The 13318-nt window shown below is 35.9% G+C and overlaps 2 protein-coding genes across 7 annotated transcripts; one reads left to right on the forward strand and one right to left on the reverse strand.

The window, feature by feature from the left end:
- The first annotated feature begins 1979 nt into the window (after positions 1-1979).
- On the forward strand, positions 1980-7605 carry LOC107827762 (protein GrpE-like). 3 transcript variants are annotated; one of them, XM_016654959.2, is made up of 6 exons: positions 1986-2213; positions 3831-4011; positions 4111-4289; positions 4397-4564; positions 6786-6914; positions 7084-7605. In XM_016654959.2, exons 1-6 carry the CDS (start codon positions 2061-2063, stop codon positions 7180-7182), a joined length of 909 nt encoding a protein of 302 aa, XP_016510445.2. In that variant the 5' UTR covers positions 1986-2060; the 3' UTR covers positions 7183-7605.
- A 479-nt stretch (positions 7606-8084) lies between these two features.
- LOC107827763 (uncharacterized) lies at positions 8085-12372 on the reverse strand. 4 transcript variants are annotated; one of them, XM_016654962.2, is made up of 3 exons: positions 12007-12372; positions 9741-9887; positions 8085-8383 (listed from the first exon to the last, which is right to left on the reverse strand). In XM_016654962.2, exons 1-3 carry the CDS (start codon positions 12241-12243, stop codon positions 8363-8365), a joined length of 405 nt encoding a protein of 134 aa, XP_016510448.1. In that variant the 5' UTR covers positions 12244-12372; the 3' UTR covers positions 8085-8362. The 4 variants fall into 4 exon arrangements, with proteins under 4 accessions (XP_016510448.1, XP_016510446.1, XP_016510447.1 ...); XM_016654960.2 differs by having other exon boundaries at positions 8085-8412; XM_016654961.2 differs by having other exon boundaries at positions 8085-8434.
- Between the last annotated feature and the right edge of the window lie 946 nt (positions 12373-13318).

The following is a 13318-nucleotide window of genomic DNA, read 5'->3' on the forward strand; positions in this document are numbered from 1 at the left end:
AGATGTTCATCCTTAAACGTGCATAGAGACATACCTAAAGTGACGAAAAGGTGAGGATAATAATTCTACATGTCATGCTCGGTCTCGCAGGTCACCTCTTCAACCGAATGACCCATCTATTTAACCTTCACTGAAGCAATATTCTTTGATCTTAACTTCCGGATCTGTCTATTCAAGATAGCCATCAGCTCCTCAAGATAAGTCAAATTCTTGTCCAATTAGATTTAGTTGAAGTCTAATACATGGGATCTATCCCCATAATACTTTCGGAGCATGGAAACATGGAACACCGGGTATACTGCCGATAAGTTGGGTGGTAATGCAAGCTTGTAGGCCACCTAACCAATTCTCTCAAAGATCTCAAAAGGATGAATATACCTAGGGCTCAACTTTCCCTTCTTTCTGAACCTCATCACACCCTTCATGGGTTAAACCTGCAACAAAACCCTCTCTCCCACCATAAAGGCTACATCACGAGCCCTCTGATCCGTGTAACTGTTTTGTCTAGCAAATAATAGGTCCAACGCCTCCTGGATCGTAGGTACGGGACAGGTAGTGCGCACATAGGATACGATTTAGAATTAAATTAGAGCGCCTTTAGGTAACAACTTCAACATAGTAATTGGGTAGCAGGAGATGATAGTCTGTGCCCGCTGAATAATATGGGAAACCCCTACCTTAAGGGAGTTGCAAAGTATTATTTATGTTGCATGGGGTGATCCTTTAAGCTAAAAAACTTAGGACCCCCTCCCCCTTTTTCTTTATATACTTGCTATTTACACTTAGTCAATTAACATAGACCAATGTAGTTGTATCCTTGTGATCATTAAGATTTGTACCAATTCTCATGTGTTTCTAGTAGTTTGACTAGCAGTATCCAGTGTAGGTGGTGGTGTTTCAAAATTATCAGGTGACTCAATATTATTTAAATTATTATATATACCACAATCGTTTTGTAGTTGCTCATAGTCTACATTTATATTTTCAGGTAAACTTTCAGAAACACGTGTAAAGCTAGTAAAAAAACCACCACTTATTTTTTTTACTCTTACTAGTATCACCTCTACCAGTACACGCTTTTTTGACTGCTCTAAATATATTCATTATGCAAATTAAATTAATAATTCTAAATAATAAAATAAAAATAAATACCAAAGAAGAGAAAAAGATAGAACGAGTATACCAGATGCCGCGCTAAATTTAAAATTTGAAAACTCACTCACTTTACTTGATAATTGTAATTTCGTAGTGGCTACCGTAAATAAAATTGATAAAACTAGGAATCACAATTAACTGAGAGCAATTCAATAGTCAAGAGAGAATTGAGAGAGAATTAGAGTAGATGAGAGAGCAAGATGTGAGAAAAAATGAAGAAGAGGGAGGTTAATAATTTTTAAAAGATTAAATTTATAATTTATAGATGAGGGGCTATTTTTCTAATGGTGTAGGCCGAAATGATCATTTTGCCAAAAAGAGCCATTGGCCAACAGTCTTCCCAAATTGTAACCGTTGGCAATGGTAAATCGTTTTTTAAAAAAATTATCGTTATTGGGCTGGACCTCGGTAAGAAACCAGTAACTCCTTACCGGGCCAACTGGGCTCCGGTGCACCGATAACAGAAAAAAATCCACCCCCGTTCGGACCAACCCCCATATACAACCCATTCCATCCAACCTCTTACCGGAACCAAGTTGACCCGGACAATACCGGATTGAATCGGGTCGTTAGTGGACTGGCCCGGCCCCATTTAGCCGGTTTAGTTGGTTTTCCATAACTTACAAAACAACTCAACGGCAAAACGAGCAAAGTATTCTCAAATTGACCAAAATGTTCGCAATATTCCAGACCGAATAGTATTATGACGCGTTGAACAAGACAGGGGTTGTTTCGATAATTCGCAATTTTCTTTCTCTGCACGCCACACGGCCACCTCTCTCATTTTCTCTCTCTTCCTAAAACCCCTTCCTCTTTTGTCCTACCGCCATTACAATTCATAGCTCTCATTTCAACTTCCCCCCCCCCCCCGCCGCGAAATCTAAAGCGAAAAACCGAATTTGGAGATGTTGGTGAGTAGAATTTCATCTCGGTTCCGGAGAGCCATATTAAATCAGTGCCGCAGCTCGGTGCTCCTTTATTCTCGAGAACAGCAACGGCAACAGCACGTTCCCGTTCTTGCATTTCAGTTCCACTCACTTCGTGATTTTAAAGAAAAGGTTTGATTTTTGTGCCAATTATTTTAAAAAAATATTATTTTCCATGGATTGTTTGTGTAGGGTTTTGCTGGGGTTTAAGGGGCAATCGTAATTTAGTTGTATCATAGGCTTCTTTTTGGATAGTAGGCGAGGATATGATATACTCCCTCTGTTCCAGTTTATGTGGTTACATTTATTTTTTAGTCCATTGTAAAAAGAATGAAGCTTTTTTAATTTGGAAAAATTAAACTTAAACATCTCATTTTACCCTTAATGATAAGCTTTTATAGCCACAAGATCATAAGTTTCAAAGTCTTATAACCACACAAATAACTCTCTGTGCTTTTTCAAACTTTGCCACATAAATTGGAAAGGAGGGGGTAGGTCTTACTTTAGCTGCTGTTTTTCTGTGATGAAGTTGGCAACTTATGTTAAATAATTTTTTTAGTTGCAAGTCTGATATTTCCTTTTTTTTTTGTTTAAAATGGTTGTGTATATTTGCTACATTCAATTTGTGTGCACCTTGGCTATTCCACTAAGTTCCTGCATCCTCCCACCAGTAAAACTATATGGAGTAACGCTGCCAACCAGTGCTTAGGTAGATGGGAATTTTTATTTTATTTTGTTAAGTTTGGGATTGAACTCTAATTGAATCATTGGAAGTATTAGAAACCTCATATATTGTTTACTATCTGGAGAAAAGAAGTTCAAAATGATTTTGACTTCTAAGAAAGGAGATGTAACATGTTAACCTTTAGCTGTAAAATGTCCTTATAAACGATAGTTCATCAGTATAGCGTATAATATATTCCAGTTAGGGGGAAAAGAAATTGCGGTTCAGTAACGACTTTTTAAATCGGTAAAATTTTCACTGGGTGCATTATTTTACACATAAGCAGCCAAGTGTGGTGTTGGAGAAGAGAAGCGACGATGTCTTTGTGTTGAAGGATTCAAAGAGGATGGAATGGATGTAATTTAGTAGGAACAGAAGGTGACATTCACCTCCTCAATTTGGGATTAGTGGCAAAAGTAATATGTGCAAAAATATATATCTTATAAGTGCCATAAAGATCTTACAGACTCCTTTTCGATGAACTGTCTCCAGTTTAAGAGATAAGAGGAAAGGGGTTTTACTAAGTTGAAATATCTCTCCTTTCCTCTTTTGCTCCTAAAATCAGACCAAGTAGCTGAGATGGTGAATAGTTAAACTATCTTACTTGTTTTCTTTATTTTTCTGAATTCTCTCAGGACAACAAATAATTCATAAAAGCATCATCTTCAGTCAACTATTCCCCTCTCTTTATCAGGAAAGCTATTGGGGAGAAAAATGAGCACATGACCCTCGATTTTCATCTTAAAATAGGAGGAAGGCTCTGTTTTCGAAAGGATATCCGGGCAAACATAAAGTGAAAAATAGTTGCCCGGCTAACTTGTTCTTTTGCTGTAATCAAAATAATGTACATTATCTTGATAACATTATAGATCTTTTAACTTGCTCAAGCTGTAAACTCGACGTCCGCTAACTTGATGCCTTGAGGAATTATGTATACGTTACTCCCTACTTGTCCAAAGACAATTGTTTAATTTCTACGTTCACATAAATATTGTTGGTTCTGCTAATGGTGGTATTCTGATCAGGTATCTCTATTCCATGAATCTGCCTTGCAACGTTTTGGAATTTCATCATCTGCATCTCCCCAACCTAATGAAAAAGAGTCATCTCAGTCCCAAAGTGAACCAGGAAGCACAAAAGAGAATGGAGATTGTGAAGCTTCAGTTTCTGCTGATTCTCACGTTCAAGATGAGAAGGATGAATCAGGTTCTGATATGGCATCCAATGATAACATGAATGAAAATGTCAAACGAAGGAGAAGACGTACTAAACAAACTGTGTTTTCTGATTCTGATTTAGATACAGAGGACCTTTCTAGGGATGACTTGGTGAAACTTGTGGCTGAGAAGGAAGAACTCCTAAAGATGAAAGATGGTGAGTTTCAGAAAATGCAGGACAAAGTTCTTCGCACTTATGCAGAGATGGAGAATGTCATGAACAGAACTAAACGGGAAGCAGAAAACTCCAAGAAGTTTGCCATTCAAGTTAGTTTTTCTAGGCACATCCTTTGCCAGGGAGTCATGCATTTACTTCTTGGTGTATTATATGTACTTGTATTTTGCTCTCATCTTTTACATAAATGCTCTTGCAGAATTTCGTGAAAGCGCTTCTAGACGTTTCTGATAATTTGGGCCGGGCTTCTTCTGTTGTAAAAGAGAGCTTCTCCAAAATTGATGAATCTAAGGATACTGCAGGAGCTGTGCCACTTCTGAAAACACTTCTGGAAGGTGTTGAAATGACTGATAAACAGCTTGCCGAGGTACACCTTTTCAGCCAAATACAGTCCAAGGTTTATTTCCCTGTTTTACTGCTTGGTACGGTGTGTCTATTAGTGGTGGACTCAGGATTTTGTGCAAGCAGGTTCAATCGGAGAAGTCCATAACTAATATAAGTGGCATCAGGCACGAGAAACAAGTTTTTTTGTCTTTATTGTTCACAGCGTGATCTCATAAGTCCTCTTAATGTTGGTGCTCTATGTTTTAAACAAAATTTTTGCTTATTTTAATTTAAAAAATCTAACTTTAGCTAATTTATTAAACTTTAACAAAAAAAAAATTTGACCAATTTAAAATTGATTAACTCTAAGAAATTTGATCGATTATTAAATCTTTTTAGTATTTAAGTAACAAGTTATTATTTGCAAAAGAAGACAATAAAAAAAGAGTTACAAACTAAACTAAGTTAGCACCAATAATTAAAGAAAGAGAGCTTATACACTAAACAAAAAAATTAAATATAAAACAACAATTCTTTTTAACATAAATTAAATTAAATTAAACTAGCAATTGATAAATAATTTCGACAAATATACTTGCGAGTCTTAGCAAATTTTATGAAAGAGAGAACTAAAATTACCTTTTGAAGTAAAATAAACTTCAGTATAATTTCTATTGAATTTAAGTAATGAAACAAACTATAAAGTAAAATAAAGAAAACAACCAATATATACAAGGCAAATAATTTGATTTGATTGCAAACACAGTTATACTAGGATACCACTAGGGGTGTTCGTCGGTCGGTACGGTATTTAGATATTTCGGTTCGGTATTTTCGGTATTCGGTTTCTTAAAATGCTATACCAATACCACACTTAATTAAATTCGGTATGGTTCGGCTTTTCTCCCTTCGGTTTCGATTTATTCGGTCTGGTAAATTCGATTTGTTCGGCTCGAATATTAACTAGTGCATAAAGCCATAGGTTGTAATATTCTTAAGTAATGTACTTACAAATGCGAAAATAATATAGTGAAAAAAGGGTGGAAACCAAAATGATAAACCTAGATGGGAGAAAGGTTGAAACGTAAGTAGGCAACCAAAGAAAAGGGAAAAGACAAGTATAGTGGGAAAAAAGGTGGTAAAGGTTAAAAAAAAGTATAAAAATAGCTGAAATGAAAATTTAGAACTTTAATATTTATGTTATAACCAATAATATGCGTATTGTGTAACTTAGTATATATTTCGGTATGGTATCGGTATTTCGGTAGTTTATTTTTAAATACCGAATACCATACCTAATACCAATTTTTTTAAAAACATTTAAACCAAATACCATACCAATACTAAAATATCGAATATCAAATACCAAAATTTTCGGTTTCGGTACGGTAATTTGGTATTTACCAAATTATGCACAGCCCTAGCTACCACTGCACATTCTTGCTGCTATCTTTTTGCCTTTTTTTTTTCTTTCTGATTCTTGTTGCTATCTATACAAACAATAAAATAAAGTAGGCAAAAAAGATGAAAAGGATTCGAACGACCTCACCAATACTATGAACCCGCTTGAGCACTTTTGCAGGAGCAAAGCTTTTGTCAAGTGAATTCAATTATAATTTCTATACTATATTTACCCTGCTTTAGTTGTAATCTACACATATACACAGTATTATTTTTTGACTTTAACCCTCTTAGCACAACGTGGGCCCACCCTGTGTCTATGAGCACTTACAACTTTTTTCCTCTTTTGTAAAAACATAGTAATTTACAGTATAAGCAACGTTAGGTCTTTCAAGGTGAATTCTGGAGAGCATTATAATTAGAAATTTCAACAAGCTAGTTTCGTAAAATACCCTTCAAAGCCGTATAATTGGCAAAAGAATCCATTGCTTCTCATTCACTTCTGCTAAATGCCCCAACCAGCTTCTAAAATGAAGAAGCAGAGGGTTTACTATATATGCGCATGCAGCTGGAAGAGAAGCTCCAAGACATTTTTGGATATTGTAAAAATCCCAGTAGAGAGTGCGTACTATTGTTCTAATTGCAATGTAAGGTTCAACAACTTCAGCGGTGTTTTTGTTGTGTACTGAATTACGTTGGTTTTTTGGGGGGGGGGGGGGGTTTAAATTATAAATCCTTCCTATTTCTTGGTGCTCTATATTATTGTTGCTTCTTCAATTTCTTGAAAGACCTTTGTTATTGTGAGGACCTTCTCCATTTTCTCAGTTGCGTCGTTTGGCTTACAGCACTTTGTTACTTTTCAGGTATTCAAAAAATTTGGTGTCGGAAAGTATGATCCTACAAATGAACAATTTGATCCAAATAAGCATAATGCAATATTCCAAGTACCTGATCCTAAGAAGGCTCCCGGCGTGGTAGCAGTCTGTCTTAAGGTATCATGTTTGGAACTTCTTCTCAGTGCAGCAGTCTTGTAACTTATTTGCTATATCAATCTTCATTCACTTAATCATTGTTGATTATTGCAAATCTTGGACGTTCTTTAGACATCCCTTTCACTGGAAATTGAATGTGTAACAGAGGTGGTTGTACTTTTTGTTGCAGTCGGGGTACACCTTGCATGAACGAATCATTCGGCCAGCTGAAGTTGGTGTGACAGTAGCAGTGGAGAGTACACAGGCGGATCAAAGCACTGAAGCTTAAACAGGTGGGTCACAAGCCAAGGTTTTGGAGCTGGAAAATCTGTAACAAGGTGAAATCGGGAGAACAATTTTTGCCCTCAAGATTGAAAAGGAATCGAGTTCTAGATCCTCCAGTGGAAGCTGTGTGGGTCACACAGATCTTAAGTTATAAGTAGTTTCTTTTATTATTTTCTATATTTGTTTTTGCTAAGTTTATTCTAGTGTCATGTTATCAGAGTGGTCGAAATGATGACGTTATTCTTTGGTTAATAATGACGGCCCTATTGCGCTGTCCAAAACTAGAGTGGTATTATACTGTGGGAACCCCATACGAGGAGTGAGCATATCTTTTTCCAGGAAATTACAATTTGAGCATTAAACCGAGTAGAGTAATTAATGTCTATTTTCACTGGACTTGTCCTTTGGAGTCAAAATTCTAGTAAAAGGTACTCATCTTCCATTCTCTAAATTGTGAATTGAAATTAGCACATTCTCAAATGTGCGATGGTTTACCAAACTCTGCCATACATTATTTCAGAATTTTGTTGAAAATGCGTGCTTACGCTTCCTTGAAATATTAGCAGCATATCACTCGTAGTCTGCGGTAAAAAGGACTTAAGATCACTATCTAAACGGATTCCCAGGACTCCCCTCAATAAAAACTTAACTGTATTTAGTGTTTGCACCAAATTAATAAAGCATTTATTTAAAAAAAAAAACATGTATCTCATTTAACCATGGTTAAGTGATTGCACTCACACTTTAACTTCTTAATTTTTAATGTTAAATTATTTAATTAAGTGTGAATATGAGTGTGATGCGCTCTCCTTAGTCCCAGGGAGGCACGTATCAAAAGAGAGTAAGAGGGAAATACACCTACTGTAATGCAAGCAAGCAAGTCCTCGAAAGAAGCTAGAGATTGTATTTACAATCACTTCAAATTGATTTTACAACCAGAATCTAAGTTAAACAGTATCAAAAGAAAGTCCTCAAAAGAAACTAAGAGGGTTATATTTACAATCGCTTCTACTCAAATACAACTATAGTCTAAGTTAAGCATGGAAACCAGAGGGTTATATGTACAATGGTTTAGACCTAAATACCACTAGAATCTAAGTTAGGCACTGTAACAACAAGTGGAGCCGTCAACCATCAAAATACGCAGCAACTATTCTTCTCAATCACAGCCTTCGAAGCACAAGTCAAAGTTTAGCTGGCTTTCGCTGCAAATGGATTGATCTGTCATCAGCTCCTGAAGTGCACAGAAGGGGAACCTTCACTTTAATGTAAAACCAACGACTATCAACTTCAAAGTAGGCAGCAAAACTGATACTAAATCCATAAAAGAGAGGGAGTCGAATATTTAACAAAGGAATTTCTGTATAACGCTAGTCCTAGAATTAGATGGTGCTATGATACAGGATCAACATTGATTTGTACGTCGCTACACAATGAATGCTTAGAATTCATATCAAGCAAGGAAGGAGATCAAGAAGCTTTGGGGATATATAGCACGAGTTACATGCATGCAGGAGTGAATTGGGGCCATTGGTATTCTAAATGTTTTTTACAAGGAAAAAAGGAAAACTTGTATTCTGAAAATTTTAAGGTATTTCTCATCTAGGATAGAGTCCAAACTAAAGTTGCTCGTTAGAAGGGGCTCACACCTATATATTAGTCTAACCGTGTAAAACTAAAAGTTGAAAGAATTTGGAAATTTCTTTTCCCATAGATAAAATTGATCTAGAAAGTCTAGTCTCTCATTTTCGATTGACTCTAGAACTTCATCTTTCCATTTCTCAAGAAACTTGGTGCTACAATAGGCAAGAATAGTAAGATTTACAGTTTACATTTATTGTCTGTGGATTGCTCTTGTGCTGTCTCTATTCAATATTTTGAGAGAATGATAAGTTAAATGATGATATAACACATGGAATGAAAAATGAGAAGTTAGACGAAGACATGCCACATAGAATGAAAACAGAATGACTGAAAAGAGAAGTGCCACAGCCCACAGGATGCTATGCGGTAGAAAGATACATAAAAATGTGCCCACCGGAATGCTATGAGTAGAAAGATACATAAAAATGTGAAAGGTAAAATCTATAGGATGGTTATACGACCAACAATATTACGTTAGAACTGATGTTGCAGTCCAACATATCCACAAAATGAATATTGCGTAAATGGAACAGATGTTAACATGACGGTGCACTTATACAATTGGACATATAATTAGAAATGATTACATTCAACAGAAAGTGTAAGTAACACAGAAGATAAAATGAGAGAATGCCGTCAGAGCAAATTTAGCCATGTCCTACATAGATCTTTAGTTACATCAGATCTTAAGTGTGATTTGTCACATGCAAAGTATATTTCTTATCACTGCATCTCTGGTAGTTATATTTCTTACATTCAAGTAAATCAATGCTTATCCATGTTTGATCAAGGACAAGGATATAATTGAGTAAAGGAGAGCAAAGAAAAAGTATAGAGAAGAAAAAGCAAAATAACAAACAATAATGACAACAGAAATGCAACTGCTTTTCTAAAAGGTAACAAAGCTCAAAGTATCACCTCAAAATCTTCCTCAAAGATATGATTGATGCTCTGTTTCTTCAAGATGTTATCGTTTGATGCTGAACTTGTGATAGCTTGATTTCGCTTCCTTATTTTAGCTTCATTATCAAGAGCTTCCTTTTTCTTTTCTTCTAAGTCAACAATCTGCATATTTGAGACGTCATAGGAGAAAAGTTTAACCGAAAAAAAAGGAACAAGTCTAATATTATGAGAATCTTGCACATTGTAAAAGAATGCTACAAAATGCCAGGCCTAACATTCTAATTCTATTCTTTATATTGGTGGCATTCCAATTTCAGTTCAAAGTTCTAACTTGATGAAGCTTAGCCCTATCTTCAGTAACAATGGAATGGAAGAGAAAAGAAGGGACAAATACAAAGACGGAAAATAGAAGACAATAGGGAGAAAACTAGCGGATCCAAAAATTGTTACTCTCTGCTTCCTTTCTCTTTATATTGTTAAAAAGTACGGAAAGTGTTTGTAATTTTTTCCTTCCATTCCCTTCTCTTTCCTAGTTCCAAGCAAATTCCTAAAGTTAGAATTACCATCTATAATAAGACTGAATCTCAGCAGATTTCTCGCTGCAATCCCGCCAAAACCAAAGCAACAAATATGGTCCCACATAAATCATTCTCCACATTCTAGCAAAACATTTAAACTCGACAGCCATCTTTCCGGCACAAAAGAAAGAGAAGGGGTCCACAATGAAATGAATTTATACAGCTAATGTACAGTTGCATTTCTAGGGGACAGTTTTGAATGTTTCTCCTACTTCATGGTTACCTTATATTTGCATTTGCAGCCATGTTTTGCAATAGAATGTTTACAGCATTAGTGTAATTTAATTAATCCATGTTATTGGTAAGTAAGCGGTGATTATATAGAGACTCGAGTTACCTACAGTGGCAGAGCCAAAAATTTTACCAAGGGATGTCAAAATATAAAAAATTAAATATACCGAAAAGTCAATGGGAGTCAACGTATATTAAATATACATATAACCAAAAACATTATCTAGCAATACCGTGTAATTTGCCGGCGAGTTGAATGTGGCTCCGCCACTAGTTACATGTAATTACCTTTTAAATGACCCGGTTGTGTAAAACTTAACTCAAGTATACGCGTGACATTAGGATATCATTTGGGGTTTTTTCTAGGTAGACATTGAAATAAACGAATATGTAAATACTAAATGAGCATTATAAATTGTCAATGTGCTTTGGTTGGAACGCTGCTTTTGCAATATCAAGCTTCAAAAGTCTTGTTACGTTTACTTCTGTTTTGTTGATTGGCTAGAACGATACTACTTGTTCTTTTTGATATAATGGAGAAATCCCCGAGGCCAGTGTCGCACGAAACTCAGTGGACGATGGCCTCACCCCCTCTATACTTCTCCACTTAATACCAGGTTTTTGTCTGAGGTAGGGTCCTAACTCGTGACTTGTATCTAATCCACACATTATGTGCTCTGCTCCTTACCACTAGACGAAAGCCCGCAAGGAAACATCAATACTTCTAGTGCTGTCTAGTCAGAGGTGGGCCAGGATTTGGAGCTTATTAGTTTGGTTTTCCAATCAGTTTAAGTTATTGGGTTCTAAATTAATAATTTGTATATATCAATGGATTTCTTAAAACAAATATAAGATTTGAACCAAAGCTACTGGGTTCGGCTGAAACCGCAACCACAAGGCTAGCTCCGCCCTTGTGTCTAATATCTACAATCTGGAATTGTATCCTGTTGTCTTTATTGCTAAATTTCTAAATTGTTTGGGCAAATAGCTTTGATGTATCTTAATAGTTTGCCGATTTTATTCCCTTTCTTAATTTAAAAGGAAAAAAAAACTCAATTGCACTTCAGCGTTATAAAATGCAATTGCAGAGTCTAAGAAAAAATTGATACCAAAATTAAACACTAACATTAATGTTGCTTACTAACAACTCTCCATAGATACGAAAAAATGTTAGAATGTCACTGTTAGGATTTAAACTTGTGACGTAAAATAACTTTTGAACCTTCTTACCACTATACGGGTATTTTCCCTCGTACAAAGGGGATTCAACAGTTATTTTTATCTATTCACAATCGAAGGGGATTCAGTTAAACACCCTTCCCTCTTAATAGCTCCGCCAGATAAAGTTATCTCAAACGACAAGTTTTATCTTCCAACAAATATTATCTTTTGAGCAAATTTGAATTGAAAAAAGAGATAAATGATAGTTAAACCCTAACAGTAGAAAAGAAATAGTATCGTTTATTTCTTACCGGTGCATAACGGAACTTCCGTTTAGGAGTTTCGTCGCCGGAATGAAAGGAAGAGAGCGGAGTCCAACGGCAGAGCATGAGTTTGGGGTTGTTAATAACATTGCCGTTGCCACGAAGGCGGCTGTTGGGCTGAGAAGTGACCCACTGCTTCTTCCATTTTCTTACTGGGCCGCTAAATACTGGAGCTGAACCGTACCTCGACGACGCCCGACCGAGTCTAGACCCTACTCCTTCCATTTTCTCTCAGAGGAAAAAGAAATATAAATATTCTGTTGATGGTGATGACTATAGAAGGAAGCTACAGTCTGTTTCACTGCAGTCGCGCGCGATTGCAGAAAGCGTGCAGGTTCCACGACGTCGTTTCATGACAATGCTCAACCAAAGGTCTAACATATATATATATATATATATACTAGTTGGGTTAATTTCAAATATTTTAGAAATTGCCTAAGATGATTTTCTAAATGAGTATGGCTTACTAATTTTCGAATTCTTTGTTATTGTTCTTTGCAAATACCAAAGTGAGATATAAAAAGTAATATTATTGTATCAATTGGAACAATTTAGGTTGGAATCAAATTATTATTCATTTATGTATGGGCAAATTATTATCCATTCTAAATAAATATTTTAGATTATTTTGGTCAACAATTTCTTTTTTTGGGTATGGAAACGTGAAGCCAAGGGATGTATATGATTTCAGAAGCAAGTTATGTTTACATCATAAAGTTTAAAGCGGCAAATTTGCAAGTTTCCCATTAATTAATGATTCTAAAAAATTTAAAAAGCTTTGAAGAATTCTCGAAATTTTTTCTTCAGTTGTCATTAGTAATTTTTGTTGCGGTGTTTCTCTCTAGCCAAAGTTCTGAGGAACACAAACCATTATCTAACACTGCAGTTAATGGTATTTCTCTTCAATCAATTGACTACAATGTTAGATAAAGAGTAAAATATAAAGTTGACAAGCCCCATCCGTGTGATCTATCAAAAATATTGCATATTAAGTAAAACTTATTATATTTGAAATTTGCTAAACGTTGTATTACTCGAATTTCAATTAGCAAAATAGAACAGATAGATTCAATCTCACACTAATTAAGGAAAAAAGAAGAAATTGAGTGGTCCTAGACTTTGTTTTAAAAGGCGTTTCTGGGGCGAGCCCCGGGGCAAGGCGTACCAAAAACGCCCCGGGGCGATGGTGTGGGGCGAAAGTCTCAAGAGGCTTACGCCCCGCAATTTGGGGCGTACGCCCGGGCGTTCGAGATGCGTTTTTTTAGTAAGGAGTAAGCCCCAGAGACTTTTTCAAATTAAA

The sequence above is a fragment of the Nicotiana tabacum genome, chromosome 21 (genome assembly GCF_000715075.1).
Source record: "Nicotiana tabacum cultivar K326 chromosome 21, ASM71507v2, whole genome shotgun sequence".
In the NCBI taxonomy this organism is placed as follows: Eukaryota; Viridiplantae; Streptophyta; class Magnoliopsida; order Solanales; family Solanaceae; genus Nicotiana; species Nicotiana tabacum.

Coding starts and splice junctions, on each gene's coding strand:
- LOC107827762 (XM_075241477.1), top strand. CDS start 2,061: ATGTTGGTGAGTAGAATTTCATCTCGGTTCCGGAGAGCCATATTAAAT. Junction 4,290..4,396: donor CCAAGAAGTTTGCCATTCAA/GTTAGTTTTTCT, acceptor ATGCTCTTGCAG/AATTTCGTGAAAGCGCTTCT. Junction 4,565..6,785: donor CTGATAAACAGCTTGCCGAG/GTACACCTTTTC, acceptor GTTACTTTTCAG/GTATTCAAAAAATTTGGTGT.
- LOC107827763 (XM_016654960.2), bottom strand. CDS start 12,243: ATGGAAGGAGTAGGGTCTAGACTCGGTCGGGCGTCGTCGAGGTACGGT. Junction 9,888..12,006: donor GGAAGTTCCGTTATGCACCG/GTAAGAAATAAA, acceptor TCAAATATGCAG/ATTGTTGACTTAGAAGAAAA. Junction 8,413..9,740: donor TCTTTGAGGAAGATTTTGAG/GTGATACTTTGA, acceptor TGTGCACTTCAG/GAGCTGATGACAGATCAATC.